At 39.9% G+C, this 22,029-nt stretch overlaps 1 protein-coding gene and 1 long non-coding RNA gene across 5 annotated transcripts in view; one reads left to right on the forward strand and one right to left on the reverse strand.

Annotated features, from left to right (window-relative positions):
• Positions 1-22,029, forward strand: part of NOL4 (nucleolar protein 4) — a 156,217-nt gene that overhangs the window by 127,931 nt on the left and 6,257 nt on the right. For all 4 annotated transcript variants that reach the window (XM_077352487.1, XM_077352489.1, XM_077352490.1 and 1 more), the window contains 2 exons: positions 10,640-10,753; positions 16,556-16,736. In XM_077352487.1, coding sequence (XP_077208602.1) covers positions 10,640-10,753; positions 16,556-16,736 — 295 coding nt within the window. The remainder of the gene's footprint in view (positions 1-10,639; positions 10,754-16,555; positions 16,737-22,029) is intronic.
• Positions 1,885-20,780, reverse strand: LOC143844810 (uncharacterized). Its single transcript, XR_013234142.1, has 6 exons — positions 20,522-20,780; positions 14,570-14,646; positions 12,495-12,590; positions 10,265-10,380; positions 5,629-5,704; positions 1,885-2,053 (listed from the first exon to the last, which is right to left on the reverse strand). It is a non-coding gene; the product is annotated as an uncharacterized LOC143844810 (long non-coding RNA).

Here is a 22,029-nt window from a genome sequence, read left to right on the forward strand (position 1 = left end):
AGCAATTGGAAAGGCTCTGTCTCATGGGAGTTCTTTTCAATAAGCAATGTTCTTATTTCAGGATTAATATCCTATTTTTAAAATGCTGCTGATAGCAACTTCATGTGTGCCTATGACATATTATTGATATGTCCTTTCTTCAGTGGCTTTGTCTTCATTTGAAAACCTTTGCCAGAAAGGTTTCTTACTTCTGCTTCCCTTTGAATGGTTAAATAACAATAAAAATAACAAAGTGCTGTTTTGCAGGATATTACTGTCACTATATATACCGTCTTAATTTTTAACAAATGTTATCCTCCACTTTTAGAACTGGATGTCACATATGTTCATAACATCCAGCTGAAGCTGAGTTTTGGAATTTTATATTCACAATTTGACTCTCTACATTATTTTGTATAATGCATATTTTAACTAAGCATTGACTGGCCTTCTGTTTATATCTAGCTTTGGTTACATTGGATGCCATCACTGAGGCATCCTTCTTCAATATTGTCTCAAACCATATCAATTTTTCTACATGAAGAAATCAGAAATTGTTAAACATTAAAAAAAACTTTTTGTACATAGAGTTTTAATAGTAGGCTCAAGCATACAATCTGGTATGTATTAGAAACATTTTTAAGTAGAGTACTTTCACCAAGTATCCTGTCAAATAGCTTTATTTGTAATCTATTCATAAATCCCTATCCTGATGCCAAGCCTGCTGGGTTAACTCTGGAGAGTCACATTGTCTCTTTTGAGAGCCAACATGGTGTAGTGATTTACAGTAGTGGACTCTAATTTGGAGAAGATTCTCCACTCTTCCACATGAAGCTTGCTGGGAGACCTCAGGCCAGTCACAGCTCTTTCAGAACCAGGTTAGATTATCCACTATTCCCCATGAAGCTTGCTGAGGGACTTCAGGCCAGTCTCAGTTCTCTCAGAACTATCTCAGCCCTAGCTACCTCACATTATGCCTGTTGTGGGTAGAGAAGGAAAATATGATTGTATACTGCTTTGAGACTCTTTAGGGTAGAGAAAAGTAGAATATAAAAAACTACTCTTCTTCATCATCCCCTATCTCACAGGGTTGTTGTTGAGATTCAGTAGGGAAGAGAGAATAAAGTACAATGCTATGAGCTGAGCCCTGTGACAGAAAAAAAATGAATCTCTCATATGCTTCTTGGGAGTAATTCTTTAAAACTATGTTCAAATTCAACACTGTCCAATGGAGAGTTAATAAGAAGTCTGCAGATCATCAGACAGAAACTATTTTGTTATTTAAAAAAAAACAGGTGGTAATAGTTCTGTAACTTATTCTAGACCTACATGATCTGAACTGACAAAAAATATCTGGCTTTCAGTTAATTGTCTCATTATTCTCACACTGTAGGGAGACATCTGGAACACAGATGTTAACTAAAAGGCCTTCTTTCTCATTAGCACCTGCCCACCTCACAGGAAATAACTAAGGCTGGTAATGGAGGGAATGACTAAAATATACCTACTTGAGATGAAATTTGCTTTAAATATCTTTGAATGATATATTACTGTTATTTCCAGCATGAAAAAAGAATGCCATGTTTGAGCACCCACATCTGATGACCACCTTCTGATTAAAGGGCAAACAAAAAGTTAGAGTCATACTTTACTTATTGGTCACTTAAAAATTTTGAGTCACTGTCTTGTTATTGGAATTAATATTTGTTATTGTTTCTGTTGATTTCACTGGAAATGACTTATCCACCTATACCCATCCAGTTTAGAAACAAACTTTCAGGGATTATGCCCCTTTCTGAAGGAATTCTCCCTACCTAATTTCAGGCATGTTCCAATTCTCCTTTGCATATCAGATATAGGTGGGCATGAACTGGAAAGCTTTCTATCCTTTCCAGGAATCTTCAATACAGTGATAGTTTTAAAGATGAATCACACAGGCAAGGAAAGCCAAACCATAACCCCTCCACTGTTTTATTTTCTGCACACCATTTCCTTAGCATTTTTCTCGTAGTTGGAATGACTTTATTGCATCTGGCTTGGAGAAAATAAGCTTCAAATCATGGAGCTCAACAACCTATAATAGTGGGGAACAGCCAAGTTAGTTCTTCTGCCACATATATTCAGGTTTCATTTCAAAATGGATCTCTCTGCTTTATACACACAAAAACAGTAAGTCTTTCTATAGTCACCAAAAGCTTTCAGATGCTGAATCTTCAGATCTTTCTTTGTCATTAGTAATTTCTATTTGTGAGTGCGTGTGTGCATGTGTGGATTATCTGTGCTTTACTATTGTAGCGAGAAATCCTTAACTCTATGTCACTGTCACAGGCTTTCTTAACCAGCATTTTATAAAACCCTGGGGTTTCTTGATGGCCTTGGAAGGGTTGCCTGAATGAGTGGGAGTTAATTTTTATATATTTTTTTAATTTGTTAAACATATAAAGTGATATGACCATATATGATGTCGACCCACCCCCTGCAAATGGCCAACAATGTGCCTGGAGGGGTTGGGAAGGGGAAGGACCCCAGGTAAGCATGTAGACAAATATGCTTCCCAACCATATTCTGCATGATGGCACCACTTCTGAGGTTTCTTGAAGCCTGAAGAACGTCTCAGGGGTGCTCAATAGTAAAAAAGTTGAGAAAGGCTACTCTATCTCCACCACAAACCAGGAGAGAGGGAAAGCTTGGATCTCTGCTTCTATTCCTCCACTCTGTGCCTCTGCCTTACAACCAGCACATACAGCATAGACTTTATTTCTTTCCCCTGTTGAAATGGGATTCCTGTTAGTGAAGAAGGCAAAGCTGAGCTTCTGCCTATGTTTTATCTATGCATGGGCTTACAGCATGCCCAAACTAAGTGTTTGCCCCAGGTTAACAAATGGTAGGTACAACCCCAGAGAATGAAACAGCTCATGCAAATATGGGTCATACAGAATTATAAAATCCAACCAAAGCTTTAGATGGTGCAATAAAAGGCAGATAATAGAAATACTATGCATAGAAACACCAACGGGTATAATTATTTTTGGCAAGAAGATGGACTATTGCCATACACCTGTCTGCTCTTTCCTCACTGCTCCGCCAATAAAAATGAAACAAGGCACTGTGAGACTACAAGGTTCCAAACCATTCTCAAATATCCAAAATATTGTTGTTGAGTTTTGAAGTATTTTATGATGTTTACAAATGGCTCTTGATTGGGTCAGAATTTGATAAGTAAATTTCTTGCTGCACATACCTATGCTTATACCAGTGTCTTCTTAGAAGGTTATATTAACAATATAAAAAATTAAACATATTTGTGGCAAAGTGCTTTAATTAAGACTGCTTTTGCAGTGGTGAAGCAAACCACTGTAATTCTGAATCATAAAAATATAGAATAGAATCCTAGAGTTGGATGGGACCTCCTGGGTCATCTAGTCCAACCCCCTGCACTATGCAGGATACTCACAACCCTATTGCTCATCCACTGTAACCTGCCACCCCCTTGAGCCTTCACAGAATCAGCCTCTCCGTCAGGTGGTTATCTAGCCTCTGTCTAAAAATTTCCGAAGATGGAGAACCCACCACCTTCCGAGGAAGCCTGTTCCACTGAGAAACCACTCTGACTGTCAGGAACTTCTTCCAGATGTTTAGACGGAATATCTTTTGAATTAATTTAATCCCATTGGTTCTGGTCTGTCCTTCCAGGGCAAGAGAGAACAACTCTGCTCTATCCTCTATATGGCACCCTTTTAAATACTTGAAGATGGTTATCAGTTCCTCTCTCAGTCATCTCTCCAGGCTAAACAGACAAAGCTCCCCCAACCTTTCTTCATATATCTTGGTCTCCAAACCCCTCACTGTCTTTGTTGCCCTCCTCTGGACACGCTCCAGTTTGTCTACATCCCTCTTCAACTGGGGTGCCCAATATCTGATTTTATGAATGATGACCCTTAAATATAGGTGATTTGAGGCTTTCAGTTTAATCCATACATGTTTTAATTTTGTTTAATTTTTTCTGAATTAAGATGACATCAGATTAGAACCATTGCAATGCAGTTCTTTATTTATTTCACTGCATCAGCTCTGTAGATAAATTGTTCTTGCTGTCTGAAATGGTACTTTAAAAGAAATGAAACCCACTCATGTTCTTTCATGACTGCTAACCAAAAAGCCCAGACTGATGTTCAGGTCTAGTCAATATAAAAGCAGATTTAGAGGTAATAAAAACAAAGGATTCCACGAAACAACTGGCTTATAACTTCCCCAAATCTATGTGATATAAAACATGTTCATATTTTCATGTAAGAATCGTGTTTTAAATTAACAATGCCTCAGTGACAGTATTACAGTATTACAGAACTTACTAGCAACTGTGGATTTACAGAATTCTTAAACATTGATATATCCTTAACTGGCAAAACATAGTATTTGTACCTGATTGCAATAAATAAATATTTTAGGTAGTTATCAAGCATAGTCAAATATGCATTTAAAAATTGAACCGTGTACTATATTCCAACAAGAGACTATTGTGGCACAGAGTGGTAAGGCAGCAGACATGCAGCCTGAAGCTCTGCCCTTGAAGCTGGGAGTTCAATCCCAGTGGCTAGCTCAAGGTTGACTCAGCCTTCCATACTTCCGAGGTCAGTAAAATGAGTACCCAGCTTGCTGGGGGGTAAACGGTAATGACTGGAGAAGGCACTGGCAAACCACCCCATATTGAGTCTGCCATGAAAATGCTAGAGGGCGTCACCCCATGGGTGAGACATGACCCGGTGCTTACACAGGGGATACCTTTACCTTTTACTATATTCCACCCTTATATAGCTAAGAATACCCCCATTAGAGATCAGACAATAAAGATCAGTTCCCCTGGAGAATATGACTGATTTGTAGGGTAGACCAAGTATGTGGACCAAGTATGTGGCAAATTTTGGCTTGTGAAGCGGTTAGTGCCCATCTCTAGTCTCATGTAAAAATCACATCAAGGTATTATGAACACTTCAACCTAAAATTGTACTCTGCTGCTTCATAAACATTGGCAGAACAATCTAAGAATCAGGAAGATATTTCAACTACTCACTACCAAACCCATCTTAGGTTTCACTACAAATCTTTCTTCCTGTGGACCAGATATTATTAGAAGGATGAGTTTGTGGATCATACAGGGAGACAAGTTGGTGATCCATAGCAGTGACCAGGACATCCTGACCATTGGAAGGCAAGAATGAACAGGTTTGCTCCTAATGCTGTAGTTTTCACAAATACGATAACAATTCAGCTGGAAACATCTTAATTTTTGCACAGCTTAATCTAAATCAAGCTTGCTTGTGTAGAAGTTACTCCCATGGAGACTAACACAAGTTTATTTTTAAAAAATGTATCTCAAAAATCTCCAAGGGACAGGTTACATAAAAATCAAACTAATATAGTTTTTACTGGCTTCCTATTTTAATAAGGTATAGTTTTCCATAGCCCTAATTTACTTAGAAGTATATTCCATGGGATCCAATGAGACTGACTCCTGCATAAACAGGACCAGAACGAGTATAGCTTTTAGACCAATCATTGCATGAGAAACATGTGGCATTTAGTGGTTGTTGGGAAAAGTCAGTTAATATTACCAGACACCTTCTCCGTATGATATTCTGTATTCATTACCTGTTGATGGTGGCTGCCTGCCAAAGTCCTCTTCACACTTCCCTGCTTTTACAAACCACCAGCTTTGTTTGAACATCTGTCTCATGTAAAAATCACATCAAGGTATTATGAACTAAAGCACAAATCACAAGAGATATACCTGCCATTCTAGCCAGCCCTTGCCCAGTCAAATTGTGTGTACCTTTACTTTACAGATAGCTCTGCTTTTTTCAGTGAGGCAGGAATAAATTGGAACTGGCTTTGTCATTTTGTACCTGAACAAATAGGAATTGCCTTTTTCTTCTCTGTAAAGGCAGCTTATTGCAGGATGATGATCTTGGGCGATTATTGCTGCTATGTATTGATATGGAACAAGAGATACTTGTTCTAAACTTGGTGTCTCTATCAAATAGTCCCTCATTTGGAGCTATTGTAGGCAGATGACTATAATAAGAACAATATTAGAAGCAATGTGAACTCTGTCTGAATTAAATGGATTGCTGCTTTGAAAATTAAAGTTGCCTTTTTTCAAAGCAATATGTTCAGCAATAATCATACGTGCCCCTCACCCCTGCTAATAGTTACTGGGATTTTTTCCCCTTTTTCCTTTGTATTCAGAACAAAATGAATGGAAAACGTTAAAACCAATGCCAAAATGCAAGGCTACAAGCATTAAAATGACAAATCCTTTTATATGTACTGAGGGCATAAGAGTATATTAGATTAGAACAATATCAGTACATCCAACAGAGTGCAGTGCTGTTCTTCAGTTAGTAAGGCAGAATGTTGCTCAAACACGCATATTGTGTTAGTTAGAATTGCATACTTCATAGTGAGAGAGAATAGCTTAAACATATGCCACTATTCTTAAGAACCTTTTTCATTCTTAATTCTGTAAGGTTGGTGAGTATATTCATGTTATATTGAAAGTATTCTGATTTCATTGACAAAATATTATATTAGACGTTTGAGATCACTTAGTGCACATGAAACAGAAATAAAGAGCCATTGTGTATCCCATAACCAGTTACTGAATATCAGTTATTTTAGTGAGGAAATGTTCCTTGAGGTGAACATTTAAATGTTTGAATTCCAAAAATGCATGTGTTAGTGCAGTTGCTTTGGAATGGATAAAATTGTTAAGATACAACCACATTAACACTGTGAAATTAAACTGAAAGATCAGCACTTAATATTATCTGCAGAAATGTGTGGATTTTTGAAGCATAAAGGCTGTCACATAAAATCTGCATAGGATTCAATCTTAAACTTGGCTTCTGATATGCAGTATAACAGCCAATTAGTACTCCATATGTTAATGCTTTATGTAATCTACTTTCATTCCTTCCCATCTAATTATATTTGCACTTTTGTCTCTGGGCAATGTATTATAGATATTTTTGAGTACCCTTTTGAGACACTTTTAAAATATATTATTTCTTATAGCTGAAAACAGTTCCCAGTGATTTATTTCCAAGTAGGCATGCTTATAAAGCAATCACATGTAGGTCTACTCAGAATCCTACTCAATTGTATTTGGTGCTTGCTCTCAGAAAAGTGTTTTTACAATTTAGTTATAAAAATTTATACACCCCTCTCTCTATGAACAAGCTCAGAGGGATGCCATTACAGTCTCAGCTTTTACTCCAATATCTGGCATAATAGCTCTTTTGACACACGAGTATCAACGAATGCCCTATTTAGAAAATTATAACTTCACTTTTGGAGACTTTATTCTTGAATTACAGGATACCATTCAAGAAGTTAACTACAGCTGTTAATTTTATCAGTGTTAATGTGTTCAGCATATTTGTTCTGTAAGGCATGCAGTACATGACTTTAAAAGTACATGGTTTAAAAGATGTTTTTGCATTACTTGTTCTTAAAACACATTGCTTGAAGAGGTGGCAAAATGGTTCTAATACACAGCTGATTGCTTGTCCACCATAGTTTGTGGGATTTTGACTTGTAAGACTTATGCAGAAGAAAGGGCATACAAATCTACTTTTAATAAATTTCAGTAATAAAGGACATCACACAATGCTGTGGATATGCAAAGTAACACAGGTTCAGTAATAGAGTAGCCACCCACACCCAGCATTTGAGAACCCAACCATAATACATATAAAAATTATGACACATGAAAATAAAGCAGCAAAAAAAAAAAAAAGGATGACAGAACATTATGTCTTTTACCACATTAATTTTTGTGTTTATAGTGTATGCATCTATAGTCTGAGAAAGTGTGCCATGTTTTGGACTGCTATGGTTGCAAAATTTATTAAATTCCCCCACAAAATCATTAAGTATCTAAATTGGAGCCTCTCCCTTTTGAGCTGGAGGCTCAGTCCAAATGGCCCTCTTGCCATGCCTTGCCACACCCCACCTTCCTTTTGCCTCAATCCTGCCTTGGAAACAAACTTAAACTAAAATAAGTTAGAGCAGAATCCAGCCTAAGTTTATTACTAAATTTCATTTTCAGAGAGTAAGAGAGAAATCCGAGGAAGTTGGATACTCAGATGTAATTTCCAGTTTATGCATCATATTACTTCCAGGAAAGCTTTCTTAAGATTGTAGCATTAATTATATACTGAACTCAACGTCTCAATAATTTCTTGTTGCAGATTCAGTATTTTCATTCTTTATTGATGCATCATATTGAAACAGGTGATTATTAATACCCTATTTTAAATAAAAGCCTCAAGAGACTAAAAATAATAATATTCAGTCAAGAGAATGGCTAGCATTCATTTCCCTGACCTTTGAATCAGTACTTTACATTTTATGTGATGGCTGAATCTTTGCCATGTACCACAAGCAAGTATAGGACAGTAGTGTAGATACATTTGTCTCTTTGTGAGGTGGTTGACATGAATTCGAGTATTTGGATGTCTGAGAAAAAATCTACATATACTAAGATCTTTTTTTAGACAGTGATACAGAGATCTCGTTATATAGAGGTGCAAGGCATTAGAGGGAAGGTTAGAAAATGCAAATTTTATTTGTATTGATAAACTAAATATATTTTGCAAAAAGAAAATTTTAAAGAAAATAGGTAGCCAGTGATGATAGATGATTCTGAGCTGATTAAAACAGAAATGTGTTTTTATCTACAGCCTACTCTTACAGAGCCAGGAAACCTGTCACACATTTCCAGCAATAAGCAAGCAGATGCCCCTTGATATAAATTCAAGAACAAACAGAAACACACTTATTCTTGTTAATGTTATTAGAATCATAGAGTTGGAAGGGGCCATACATGCCATCTAGTTCAACCCCCTGTTTCACACAGGATCAGCCTAAAGCATTGTGATAAGTATCTGTCCAGCTGCTGCTTAAGACCATCAATGAGGGGGAGCTCACAACCTCCTCAGGCAGTCGATTCCACTGCTGAACTACTCTGCTGTGATTCACCCCCCCTCTGATATCTAGCTGGTATCATTCTACACATACTTTAAAGTCATTACTACGGATCCTATCCTCTGCTGTCAACAGGAACCAGTCCCTGCCCTCCTCTGACAACCTTTCACATACTTAAAAGTAATTTGGTCCCCTTTCTATTTCCTCTTCTCCAGGCTGAATAATTCCCAGGTCTCTCAGCCTTTCCTCACAGGGTTTGGTCTCCAGGTCCCGGATCATTCTCATCAGTCTTCTCTGAACCCTTTCAATTTTGTCCATATCCTTTTTTGAAGTGAGGCTTCCAGAACTGCACACAGCATTCTAAGTCTGGTCTGACCAATGCAAATGTTATTTAAAACATTTATGCCCTGCTTTTCTGCCCTCATCAGAGCCAGGGCATGTAAGAGATTTTAAAAACTATATTATAAAATACAATTTAAAAACATTAAAACCAAACAAACACACAATTAAATACAAAGCTAAAATAGATATACAAAAATATTAAAACAGCAATACATTGAGTAGGAAGGAGGAATCATTGAAAGAATTCCAGATGATAGAAGAAGTTGGGAGTCTCTCTGGGGAGACAGCTCCATAGTTTAGGTACCACAACCAAGAAGGCTCTGTCCTGGACTGCTACATGCCTAATCTCAGCAGGTAGGAACACCCAAAGCAGGGTTTCAGAATAAGACACCAACAGTAGGGTAGATTTATAAGACAGTAGGTGGAATGATGATCTGAAGCCATATAGAAGGATTGTTTTTTATACCCCACTTTTCACTACCCAAAGGAGTCTCAAAGCAGCTTACAATCACCTTCCCTTCCTCTTCCTGCGACACCCTGTGAAGTAGGTGGGGCTGAGAGAGCTCTAAGAAAACATTGAGGAATGGAACTTTAAAGGTCAACATCAGCACCTTGAATTGTGTCCAGAAAGAGACTGGAAGCCAGTGAAGATGGACCAAGACTGGAGTGATATGTTACCTATCAGCCTCCCACCCACAGTCTCTATCTTGGCAGCAACATTGTGCACCAATAGATGTTTCTGAGCATTTCCCCTAGGCATTTCCAAAGAGTGTATTTCAGGAATCTAATCTAGAGGTACAAGCATGGCATGCATGGCATACATTAAATGGCCAGATGTTTTTTGCCAAGGAAAGACTTCAGCTGGCTAAAGCTGATAGAGGATCTGCCTGGCCACAGCTGCCACCTGTAGTCCTAGCAATAGGCCTAGTTCCAAGAACAGCCCCATACTACAGACCTGTTTGTTCAAGGAGACTGCAACAACATCCAGAATGGGTAAGATGGTAAATCCGTGCCGGGTCTTCTGCTCACGTAGAACTTCCATCATGTCAGAATTAAGCTTCAGTTTCATACCTTACATATTGTTCAAAATAAAATACATCAGTTGTGAGCAAGGAGGCAGTAAACACAATTTTGAGAGACCTGTGGATCTACTACAGGCTTAACTCCTAACTAGTCTTCATATTTCATTTTTATAGTCTCCATTTCCACTTTTTGTTGATATGAAAATACATTTCAGTGAATGGACCCTCCTGCATATGTTCTAGTTATAAGCATGGTTGTGGATTTGGTAATAATCCTAGTATTTTCTTGTGTTTTCTCTCTTTCATAGTCACGACCCATCCCTTCACACCTTACTTCAGCAGTAGCGGAAAGTATCCTGGCATCAGCCTGTGAAAGTGAAAGCAGAAATGCCGCCAAAAGGATGCGACTGGATCGACCCCAGGTACTTGATATACATGGTGGGTGGGGGAACCTTTATTCAGAACTGAGGAATATGCAGAGCCCTGGAAAACCTCTTGCTACTTTTTAGGAGAGAGGAGTCAATGCTCTGAAGATATTGTTATATACCTTCAATCTTTTCAGGAGCATAGTGGAGCATTTGGTTAAAGACAAGTATGTCCTAGTTCAATAGAATTTACTCCTAGTAAGTGTTCTTTGGCCATGCCTCCCTGCCAGAAGTTACAGGTCACCAGAAGTGACATCACCACCCATGTTAACAGGCAGGCATGAGGACTGTGGGGCAGGGGTGACAGGATATGGTTTAAAATGGGCGTAGATGTGCAGGCTCCATCCCCTCCCAGGGACAGAAACCACAAGAGGACTCACTCACGCTTGAGAGTGGAAGGGGGAGCATTGGAAGCAGCTGGTTCCCTACCGGTGGCCAAGTCCATTAAGTCAAGAGGGGAAATACCATGGACCCTGGTTTGGAATCCCTGATCTAATCAGTCCTGAAAGTCAGTTGTTTTGTCAGAATGAAGGACTCTCAAGCCACACCCAAGGAGAACATTGTTTCTGAAATCCAGATAAGGATTTCCTGAAGGAGGGCACCACTCTGTCTTATCACACCAGGGGCACTTGCAACATATAGTGATGTGTTCATTCTGATGCACTATGACACTAGCAAGCTATCATTTTGAACAGACTATAGTACAGACTAGGCATGTGCACAGAAATAAAATCCAGAACATTTCAGATTTGGCTGGAATTGATTCAGCTGAATAACACTTCAGTGGGTTGGATTTGGTCAAATTGATTTGACCAAATCTGAAACAGTCTGTATTCTTTCTATTTGTGCCCCCCCCTTTCCCAGACAGTGGGGAGAGTCTCTGCTGCATGAAAAAGGGAGGAGGCATTTAAAGGACCTTTCAAACAGCTATTCATGACAGATCAGCTACTGGCATGCCTTCTCAGGCGCTATCTGGGAGGATGGGGGAAGGAAGAGAGCATGTCCCTTCCCTGATGCTAGCTGGATCAAGGATCACGGAGGGCAGGATTGGAGTACCTCATACCTCCCTTCCCTGATGTGAGCTGGTAGCTCGCAGCAGTCATCTCAGGGAGAGCAGGTTTGGGCTGGACTCTTCTACCCTGCATTTGCTCTCCCCCTGAGCCGGCTGCAGGCAGTTCCAGAAGGGGGAACAAGTGTTGGGTGGAGGAGTGGGTACATAGGAGCCCAAGAAGGATGGGTGCAGGGTGGACTCATCTACCCAGCACTCTGCCTCCTTGATGACAGCTAGCAGCTGACTGTAGAAGCCTTGAGGAGGCACACCTGTCATTGTCAGCTCTCTCTCTCCCCTGCCTTCTTAGACACTGGCTGAGATATTGGGGGTAGATATGTTAATATGGTTGAATCATGGTCAAATCATCAGATCACACTTCAGACACCCTGATTTGGACCATTTGAGTGCAGGGAAAGGGCAGTTTGGCTCAGATGACCTGAAAAAGCACCCGAATAAGCTTTGATTTGTATATTTTCTGGGTTTTCCTAACTAAGTTGCCTATGCCTAGTACAGACCCTAAAATCAGCAGAGGGTGGCCTCTTCACCTGAGGAGTTGACTTTGCTAGCAATCTATCTCCATCCCTGGCAACCAAGTGCTGAGTCAAGTAATTACTTTGTGTGTGTTGGGGGAGGTTCTGTTGCACTGACTAGGGAGTCAGTGTTGTTTATGATAAGTGCCTGACTTACTTTTTGTTGAATAAACTGCTTTGGATGAGAGCGTTCTTCGGTGAATCTCTGGGGAATTGAAGGTAGTTTGGACATCTATGAGTGCTGATACTACTTCTGTTAGGAAAAGAATGTGATTCACCTTTTTATGCCAGGCTGTAACTGTGTAACCTGATCTTTGAAAGTACATTCCACAAGGGAGAAGCAGCTCAACTTTGCTGGGGTATTAACCTGTAAAATGACATGCTGCAAGCCAATCCTGTGTTGTAGGATAGGCCCTTAAAATCAACCTGATGCTTATATCTGACACAAGGTGAAATACATTTTGTTACTATAGAGCAGGGGTAGTCAAACTGCAGCCCTCCAGATGTCCATGGACTACAATTCTCCTGAGCCCTTGCCTGCTAACGCTGGCAGGGGCTCATGGGAATTGTAGTCCATGGACATCTGGAGGACCGCAGTCTGACTACCCCTGCTATAGACTAACAGAAATACCCATCATGGATTCTTATGTGGCAGTTTCTATGCTTCATTCTGACACATGAGAAAGTCATGCTGTGTTTGATAGGGGAGGGAAGAAATAAGTAGGCTCAAAAAATAAGTTCCTAGAATAATCAGAGCAAGAAGCATAATTTCTTCATGAAGTAATAATCCATCTATCCAGTTTAAGGTGTCCAGAGGCCACTATTCATGTGTCATCTTTTTAAAATGGTGGTTTTCATGTAGGTTGATACATTCCCCGTGTAACTGGTAGGGTTAATGCATTTTTATTCCGGTAGCAGTTAACAACCACCAAACACTTAGTGTTAATGGGGTTTAATGAACCAGAGCAAAATCCAAATAGCATCAAGAAAAAAAAATCACTGCTGATCACATCAACTCTATAACCTTATTAAAACTGAAGGAAATTATTGAACACTTTGATATACCAAAATACATTGCAATAATTTGAGCTTTCAGGTTTATTGCTCATAAAATTTAAACTGGGTCAAGCCCAGAAGAATTAAAGCTAATGAAAAACACACTATTAGGTCAAGATGGTTCTTTTGCTAGTTTACATGCAAACAACAATGCTGTGCAATGAGACAAAAGAATGCTAAACAAAATGTCCCTGCCCCAACTCTAAGCCACCCCAGCAATCTAGTGCAACAACTAACTGACTTCAATAGGGATGTGCATCAAAAGGGTGTAATGGCTAGGGTGTGGACTAAGTCAGGTGCCTTCCTTAATAACCTTTAGGAAGCACGTGTAAGCATTCCTACTTATCCAGGGGCCTGTAATTTTGTCTTTTGTTGACTGGCTATTCAGTTTTGCTCTGGTTAGCTTGGTTGTTTATGTCTGTTGTATATTATGCCACATCTTATGACTTTATTTGTTCTATTACATTTTTGTTACTGTTGTTTCTTTTATTGTGCTGCCTTAGTGCTGTTATTGCAGCAGTTTTATTGATCTTAATTGATTGTTTTAAGTGGTGTTTGTCAATGTTATTCTTGTATGCTGCCTCAAGTATCCTATGGCTATGAAGCAACATAGGAATCTTAACCATTTTTTGCCTTAATATTTGTGAAAAGCCCCTCTGAGCGGAGTGCTGATCAGGACACCTCCAGGTGTCCGGCCTGTGCTTCCGCCTGCACGGACCAATCTGGGCATGCCCGGCAAAGCCGGGCATCCCTGGATTGGGCCAGCCCTGGGAGTGTCCGCCTCCAGAAGCTGGCTGCGAGGCACTTGGCCCGCCCTCCAGAAGCTGGTTGAGAGGTGCAAGTGGCCATGATGGCCCAGCCAGCAGCGTGGCTGATGGCCCGCCCGCCAGCGGGCCTGTCGCCTCGCCCGACAAACGGCAGCCCAACAAGCTATGGGGACATTCACTGGCTGCCACTGCAACACCCCACTCAGATGCTGCATGCCCTCCAACCACCCTCCAACCTGTCACACCCTTCGCAACTATGATAGGTCTGCCGCCAGCTGCCCCCTCTCAAGGCTTACCCCGCTAGTGCCTGTTGCATTCCTGGATGCAAGGGGCTTGAAGGCTAATAAATAATAAATAATTCTTCAATGATCGGCTTAGGTAGGGGACCTAATTTTGCCACAAAACTAACCTGATGCCCTGTAGTTTCTCTTCAATATTTATGTGATTCTTTATTCTGCTTGTCTTTAATACCTTGATTGCTGAATTCTGGAATTTTAAAAATGGCATTTTCAGTTAAATTGGTAGGTACTGCATTAGATAGAAGAAGAAAACTATGCATACTTGGTCACTGTATTTTTATATAATATCAGCAATGATCAAATTTCATTTCAAATTCATTTACCAATCAGACTAACAAATCTTCAGTAGGCAGGATGAATATTATAATTTCTGCATACAAAATCCTATATTTTTGTTGATGAATTCTATAAAAAGTTAATATAAACATATTGGAGCAACTGGAAAAGAAAGTGTTAATAATGATTTTTTAACATAAAATATTAACATTTGTGGCAGGACATATTCTGAATTAATGTGTATAACTGGCAGTGATGGCATTATTTCTAAAGCACCTAACACTTCATATGTTACCTAGTTAATTTTGTCTCAAGAAACAAACTTAAATGACAATAACCTTTTCCTTCCAGGAAGTTAAGCTAGTCCCAAACTTCAAAATGGAGAATTGTGCAGCATAATCATTATATTTAATAAACTACTAAGCCAGATGTGAAATCTGCTGTAGCATTGTATAGTGTTTGCTTCTGGGTAGGATGGAGTTGTGAGAGCAAGGACCTCAGCAGGGATGTGGTGGCATGGAATCTGCCCTTTGAAACTGCTATTTCCTTCAGGGGAAACTGACTCTGGAGATAATTTGTAATTCCAGGAGAACTTCAGGCACCATCTGAAAGTTGGTCCTTTAGCTTTGCTTCATGTTCTAGAACTGTTAAAAATGGTCCCCAACTCTCCGTGCTGATCATTCCTTATCAGGCCGCCATGTCCACTGTTGCAGGAATTATGCTTTCTTACTTTTAAAAGAAGTGATTGACTGGTTGCATTTTTCCACTCAAAGACAGGTATTAACTTTCCAAAATAATTTACAAGAACAATAGTGGCAAACTTGGAATTTAGAGATCTCAGAAGAAATGTAATGATATAAGATGCAGTGGTCCAGTTAATGGCAGGTGGCTAATGTTGTAGGGAATTTAATCCATCTGACTACATTGTAAGGCATGGCCAGTGTTTGGGAGTTATGAAAATGGAAGTTTCTGTGTATGCATTTGTTTGAAGAGGAAGAAACAGTGCTTCATCAGACATTACAGAACATGTTTCTCTGAAGGGTAAACGATCATTTTAATCAAAGCCCCTGGTCTGGGGAGCCAATATTTCCACACCAATACACAGATATGAAGAAACTGTGTATATAGACAATATGAGCCAGTAGCCATTTTAAAAAAATTATTCAGGTGCTTTTGACAAAACAATGTCATGTTCTCTCCCCCTTTCTTTTTGTATTGGGATCCCTCTGTATGGGAGCTAGTGATGAAAATATAGTTTGGTTTTTATGTGGAGAATAATTTCTCATGACAGGAGTGTGAGTGAAATAACTTTCAGTTCCATGATTTATTGTTCATTTTCCTTCATTATTTGTTATCATCTCCTAGCATCCTTGGTGCTGATCTCTTTAATCTGCCTATATTTTTAACCATTGCTTATCAAGAAAAATCTCAATTGAATGCAGCAAAAAAATCAGTTCAAAGAGCAATAATAATTTATCTGTGTCCCTCTAGTTTTAGCTGTATATAGAGCTTAGGTTTCCTTGACACAAAGAATGCTTTAAAGCTTTGGGTATGGATAGACTGGATGGAACTGCTGATATAGTAGCTACCCATAAACTGTAGTATCATTTTCAGGATAACCTACAATGATCTCTTGGTTTGTTTCTGGCAAATAAAGTGTCAATTAAAATCTTGTATGTGCTTGTTTCACATTTTCTGTAACCTGTTGTGAAAGTAGTGTGGCTAAGTCTATTAAATAACAATGTGATGTTCTCTTCATTCAAGGGTGGGGGGAGTGCAGCAGTGATTTGACACTGTCCATTGAACCACTGTTCTTGCAGGATGAGACGGCGCCAGCTGACAAACCATATAAACAGGAACCAACCCAGGTCACTTATTCAACATCAGCCGTTTCCAGCACACAGGAGGTGTTGTACATAAATGGAAACGGGACCTACAGTTACCATAGTTACAGAGGGTTAGGAGGAGGTTTGCTAAATCTTAGTGATGCTTCTAGCAGTGGTAAGTATTTTTTACAGACTTCTGTATTTATATTTGCATGCATGATTCCCCCACCCAGCAGTATTTAAAATGAAAATTGCTGCCTATTTTTACTAAAGATTATAAATCTGCCGAAGTATTCAATATCTGTGGGTTTACATTCCTGACTTCTCTACTTTTACACTCCTAATGGATAAAGATTACTTAGGTTATTTTCTAGATGGTACATTTGTGTATAATAATAATAATGCCACCTATCTGATATATTTAAGAGAATGCTCATTCTTATATTAAGCCTATAAAATATCTTTAGAATAAGGATATACTTAAAAGAACTCATTCTCACTTATGGCCACTAAATCTTTCCCCCAAAAATGTTAAATCTCACTATGTTTTCTATACTTGGATAAAATACCATTTGTTTTTCTGTATCACTATCTGTATACCATAGAATCATAGAATAATATATTTAGAAGGGACCTCCTGTGCAAAAAAAAAAAAATCAAATCTGTGCTCCAGAAACATGACTGCCACCAAGATGGACGGGAAATTGAGGAAGTAAAATTCCTCAAGATTCTTGAACTCTCCCAGTAGGAGAGCAACCAATGAACACCCCAGTGTCCACTGAGATACACTCCAAAACCAAGACAGCCTGAAGCATCAAAACATACCACAGGGGTACAGCTCAAGTCAGTTGGTGACTACTAAATGGCAACTGTATTGGAGTTTGAGAGGAAGATGAACCATACTTATGGGTCCACCTTCATGACCCATGTAACTTCACCAGACTTTTCAACATTTTTATCAATGATCTGGATGAGGGGGTAGAGGGACTATTCATTATATTTGTTGATAATATTAAATTAAGAGGAGTAATGAACACCCCAGAAGATAAAGATAGAGCTCAGTGACATCTGAACATGCTGGGAAAGTGGGCAAATGAGAACAAGTTGCCATTCAATAAGGAGAAGTGCAGAGTTCTACATCTGGATCATAAAAATGCGTACTGGATGGGAGATACACTTCTGGATAGCAGTACATGTGAATGAAATCTTGGGGTACTTCTGGACTGCCCACATAGTACATGTTACAGCATCCTGGTCTGAATGTTATCAAGGCAGGTATGGCTTAGGAGAGGTCAAAAAGGGCTACAGCTAGCCAACTAGTCATCTGCCTGACCAAAGACAGAGCAGAGTCCAAAATTATTCCCAGGCTTTGAGCCTGATTATTGTGTGGCAAACATCTAGAAGCATTTCTACTATTCACATATCTTAACTCTAAAAAGCATTGCTGAATATTTGAATTGCTACTCTTGTGCACCAGCAGCTAGAAACACAGAACCTCAGTTAGAATAAAAGGCCACACTACTCCAATATAAATGCTTTTGCTACCTTCCAGATGGACAGCTTCATACATCTTAAGACCTCCAATAACAAAGAATTTAAAAAAATATATCCAACAACATTACCTAAAGAAGATTTGATCACACATTTATTTGCCTTTATTTCTCCTTTGTTCTTTCTATAAAAAGTAAATTCCCAGAATTCCCTTTGACCAGAGTGATTCATTGGTCTTATCAGAAGAAAGAAGATTTGCTTGCATGAAAACATAAGTAGGAATATTCATTTAAAGTGCTCCAAAAATGTCTCCATTCCAGCTTTAACTAGAAGCCAAGTCAGAAGACATGCATAAGTCATTACTTGCTGTGAACACTGTGGCTAGATTCGCATGTAATGACAGCCCTTGAGATGCCACTGTGAACACGAACCTGAGGAATCCTCATGCTAGCTTATTTGCATGTGGCTTTTTTCACAGCAATACATAGTTTGTTGTTTTGTCCAGATCAGAGAGTAGAGTTTGTTTTCTGTGCCCCCAAAACCAGGATTCTAAACCACAATATAATCTTAGCAGAAAGAACAAACTACATGTTATGATTCAAGTGAAACAATAAGTTATGGTTTGCTATAAAAACAAACACATATAATTTCTTAGATGCATAGAAAAATAGGAGTGAGGAGTAGGGTGTTTGCTGTGGATTCCCCAACAATTGTTCCTTCAATAATCATAGTTTGTTGTCCTGAATGAAACATGGCTATACATCAGTCAGGCAAAGCTCCATTGTACTCTAACGTTATCATTTGGCCTTATTACTTCATTGTCTCTGGTGCAGCTCTGTAAATCCCTTTAAGAATAAATTGAGATGACTGGCTGGGTTCCAGTTTCTTCTAAAAGTAGCTGCAGCCAATTTACAGCAAAATTTTACAATAACCACCATGTTCAATTCTTTTCTGAGGAATGTAGCTTTAGGAAATGGAAACAACATTCATAATCTAAAATGGATGGGACAGTCTGAAAAATCTGGAAAGAGCTGGTACTAGTAAAACAAACTATCTTTTCCAAGAGTATGTAATTGAACAATCCTGTGGTAAATCTTGCCAATTATCTCATGTAGCCTAATGATAACTTTGGCTACTATGGATGAGTTCCTAGTGTCTGAGTGAAGGAAGTAAGCAAGAAGTCTAGAAGCCCCATATATAGGGAAGAACAAAAGAAACAACAGCACAATGCTTTGGAATCACCATTAGTGGAACAACAAGTAAGTAAGAAAATGGGCTTTCATCTGGATGGCCCAGGCTAGGCCAATCTCATTAGATCTTTGAAGGTAAGCAAAGTCAGCCTTGGTTAGTATGTGGATGGAAGACCACCAAGGAAATCCAGAGTCACTACATAGAGACAGGCAATGTCAAACTGTGTTTGAAATGTCTCTTATGTTGAAAACCTTATGGCAGGGGTAGTCAACCTGTGGCCCTCCAGATGTTCATGGACTACAAGTCCCATGAGCCTGTCAGGGGCTCATGGGAATTGTAGTCCATGAACATCTGGAGGGCCACAGGTTGACTACCCCTGCCATAGAGTGATGCAGAAATCAAAAAATATGCCAGATAGATTGCATGTCAAGAAGAACATGTGTTGAGGCCATGAAGAAGGATACCCACATCAGTCTTTGACAAATACATTGGCCACAGCTTGATTAACAAACACATAGCTCCTTGCAAAGAGCATTGGCACAGGAGGGGGCTAATCCCACTACCTGGGGGTGTTGCTATGGCTCATCATCCATACAGCTTGGTCTCCTCCGAGTGGATTCATCCTAATGCCCAACAACTACCACTGAGCAAGCCCATCCCCATGCCTCACTCTCACCAATATTCCTAAGTCTGCAGCCTGAATATCTTGTAGCCAAAGATCCATGCCCAGTTGGACAGATGCACCCCATCCCATAGGAGCAGCACGGTTTTACTAAAGGAAATGTTAGGGTGGTGGGTCAATGTGCTGCCCCATGAAGCATAACACCACCTTACAGACTGTCTCTCTGGCCAGGTCTACCTGTTTTAGCACCAGCACATCCCTCTAGGCATACCACTGAAGCATATGAGACCATATCATCTGAGTCTTCAGGAGCCATAGTTGCAGTGCCCCCATGTCAGTCAATATGACTTGTAAAAGGTCCACCTCATGCTGGCTGGCAAGTCATTTTCACCCAGCTGGATGGCAGTCATGTCTGATGGGTCCATGTGGAAAACTTCATCCACAGCTGTGCCAAAAGGGCTGCCCCCATCATACTGTGGTGACCTGACAATGTGATGCACAGGTGGATCTGGAGCAATTTTTTCACATCCAGAATATGATGCGTGCTCCACTATCAACGAGAACTGTATCACCAAATAAATTTTGTAAAGTGCTAAAACTTAAAAAGTCCTTATACTAAATCAAGTCACCAGTCCGTCATGGTCAGTATTGCCTACTCAGATTGGCAGCAGCACTCCATGGTCTCAGGCAGAGGTCCTTCCCTCCCCTCATATCCTCTTCCATCAGCCTGGCTTTCTCCCCATGGCCTTGGGAAATCCACAGGCTGCAGTCTTGTAGCCTCTGGTGAGTCGTATCTCTAACCACCAATTGTGATGCAAATTGAGTGATATCAGAACCTTAGTGTCTCACTGCACAGAGCAACAGTCATATTGGAAGAGAAAAGGCAAGTTCATGATGAGATCTTAAAAGTCTTCTAAGGATCCAGCCCATGAAGTTTCCCCAGCCCCATGCATGGCATTCAGACCACAGCCATATAAATCAGAACTAAAAGAAGTCCATGAGGACTACAGTCCAGTGGAACCGGACACTCTTATTGCACAGAAAATCCCCAAATAGATCCCTGGCCTAAATCTTATGGGGGAAGGGCTGGGAGAAGCCATTCCCAGCGAAGGCAATGTCTATCAGAGGGAGCAAAGCAAGGACTAATGACATTACTCAGGTCATCCTAAGGATGCCATTCATTTTGTCTAGCTCCCTGCCATATATCCTCTCTACTTTGAAATTGTCTACAGTTTCCATTTATTCTATTCCATGAGATCTGGGTTCTAGCCTGCAAAGAAAAATGTGTTATGATTATTAGGCTAGAAATAATAATAGGTATTGTGTTGAGTGTGCAAAAAAACAGTTGGCATGGTTGGAGTACAGCTGAATATAGTTTTTTGAAGTCAGCAGAGTCCCATCCCTGCAATCTGTGTACTTGCCACATGTGTAGAAGTTCCTGATACAACCTTGATATCAAGGTTAAGAGCATGAATAAGACCGTCAGCAATGAATTTGAAATTATGTGGTATCTAGATGGAGTGTATTTTGGAGTCCTAGGGCTATTATGCATGTACTGATTTTCACTGCAGTCAGTTCACTTACCCTTTTAAATTGTCCTTTTTAAAAATGCTTTTAAACATTCCCATTTATGCATGTGCTCTGATACTGCATTGTTTGTTTTTTTGCACTGATTGTGCATTTGAAACAGGGGAAATGTCCTCCATTTTGATGCAGTGTCACCTGACCGCAACTCTAGCACATGCTGCCGGCAGGGCCTCAAGGGAATTCATGGACATGGAGACTTCCACAAGAAATTTCCATGGGGATACACAGGCTTTTGAATGCCCAAACTATCACCTTTCCCACTCTGATGTATACTGTTCCTTGTAGACAGTGAGCAGGATGGACTACAGCAGACCACAGGTTTCCATTCAAACTTAAAGCCCCCACCATAACATCCCTTCCCCTGTGAAGTTTTATTTAATCACTGGTGAGCTCGAAACAGGAGCCTCCGCCCATAGACTGAAGCAGCTCTGTTTCCTCATTCTCCTGCAAGATCGAACTGGTAATTCAGATAGCTGCTGAGCCCACGGAAGGTGGCACAGGGAAGACCTCTCCACTTTTCCAGCCTGATAAACTGCCAAAAAATGCTCCCCCATGGTCACTGATCGGAGGTAGACTG

Source organism: Paroedura picta, chromosome 9 (assembly GCF_049243985.1).
Source record: "Paroedura picta isolate Pp20150507F chromosome 9, Ppicta_v3.0, whole genome shotgun sequence".
Taxonomy (NCBI): domain Eukaryota; kingdom Metazoa; phylum Chordata; class Lepidosauria; order Squamata; family Gekkonidae; genus Paroedura; species Paroedura picta.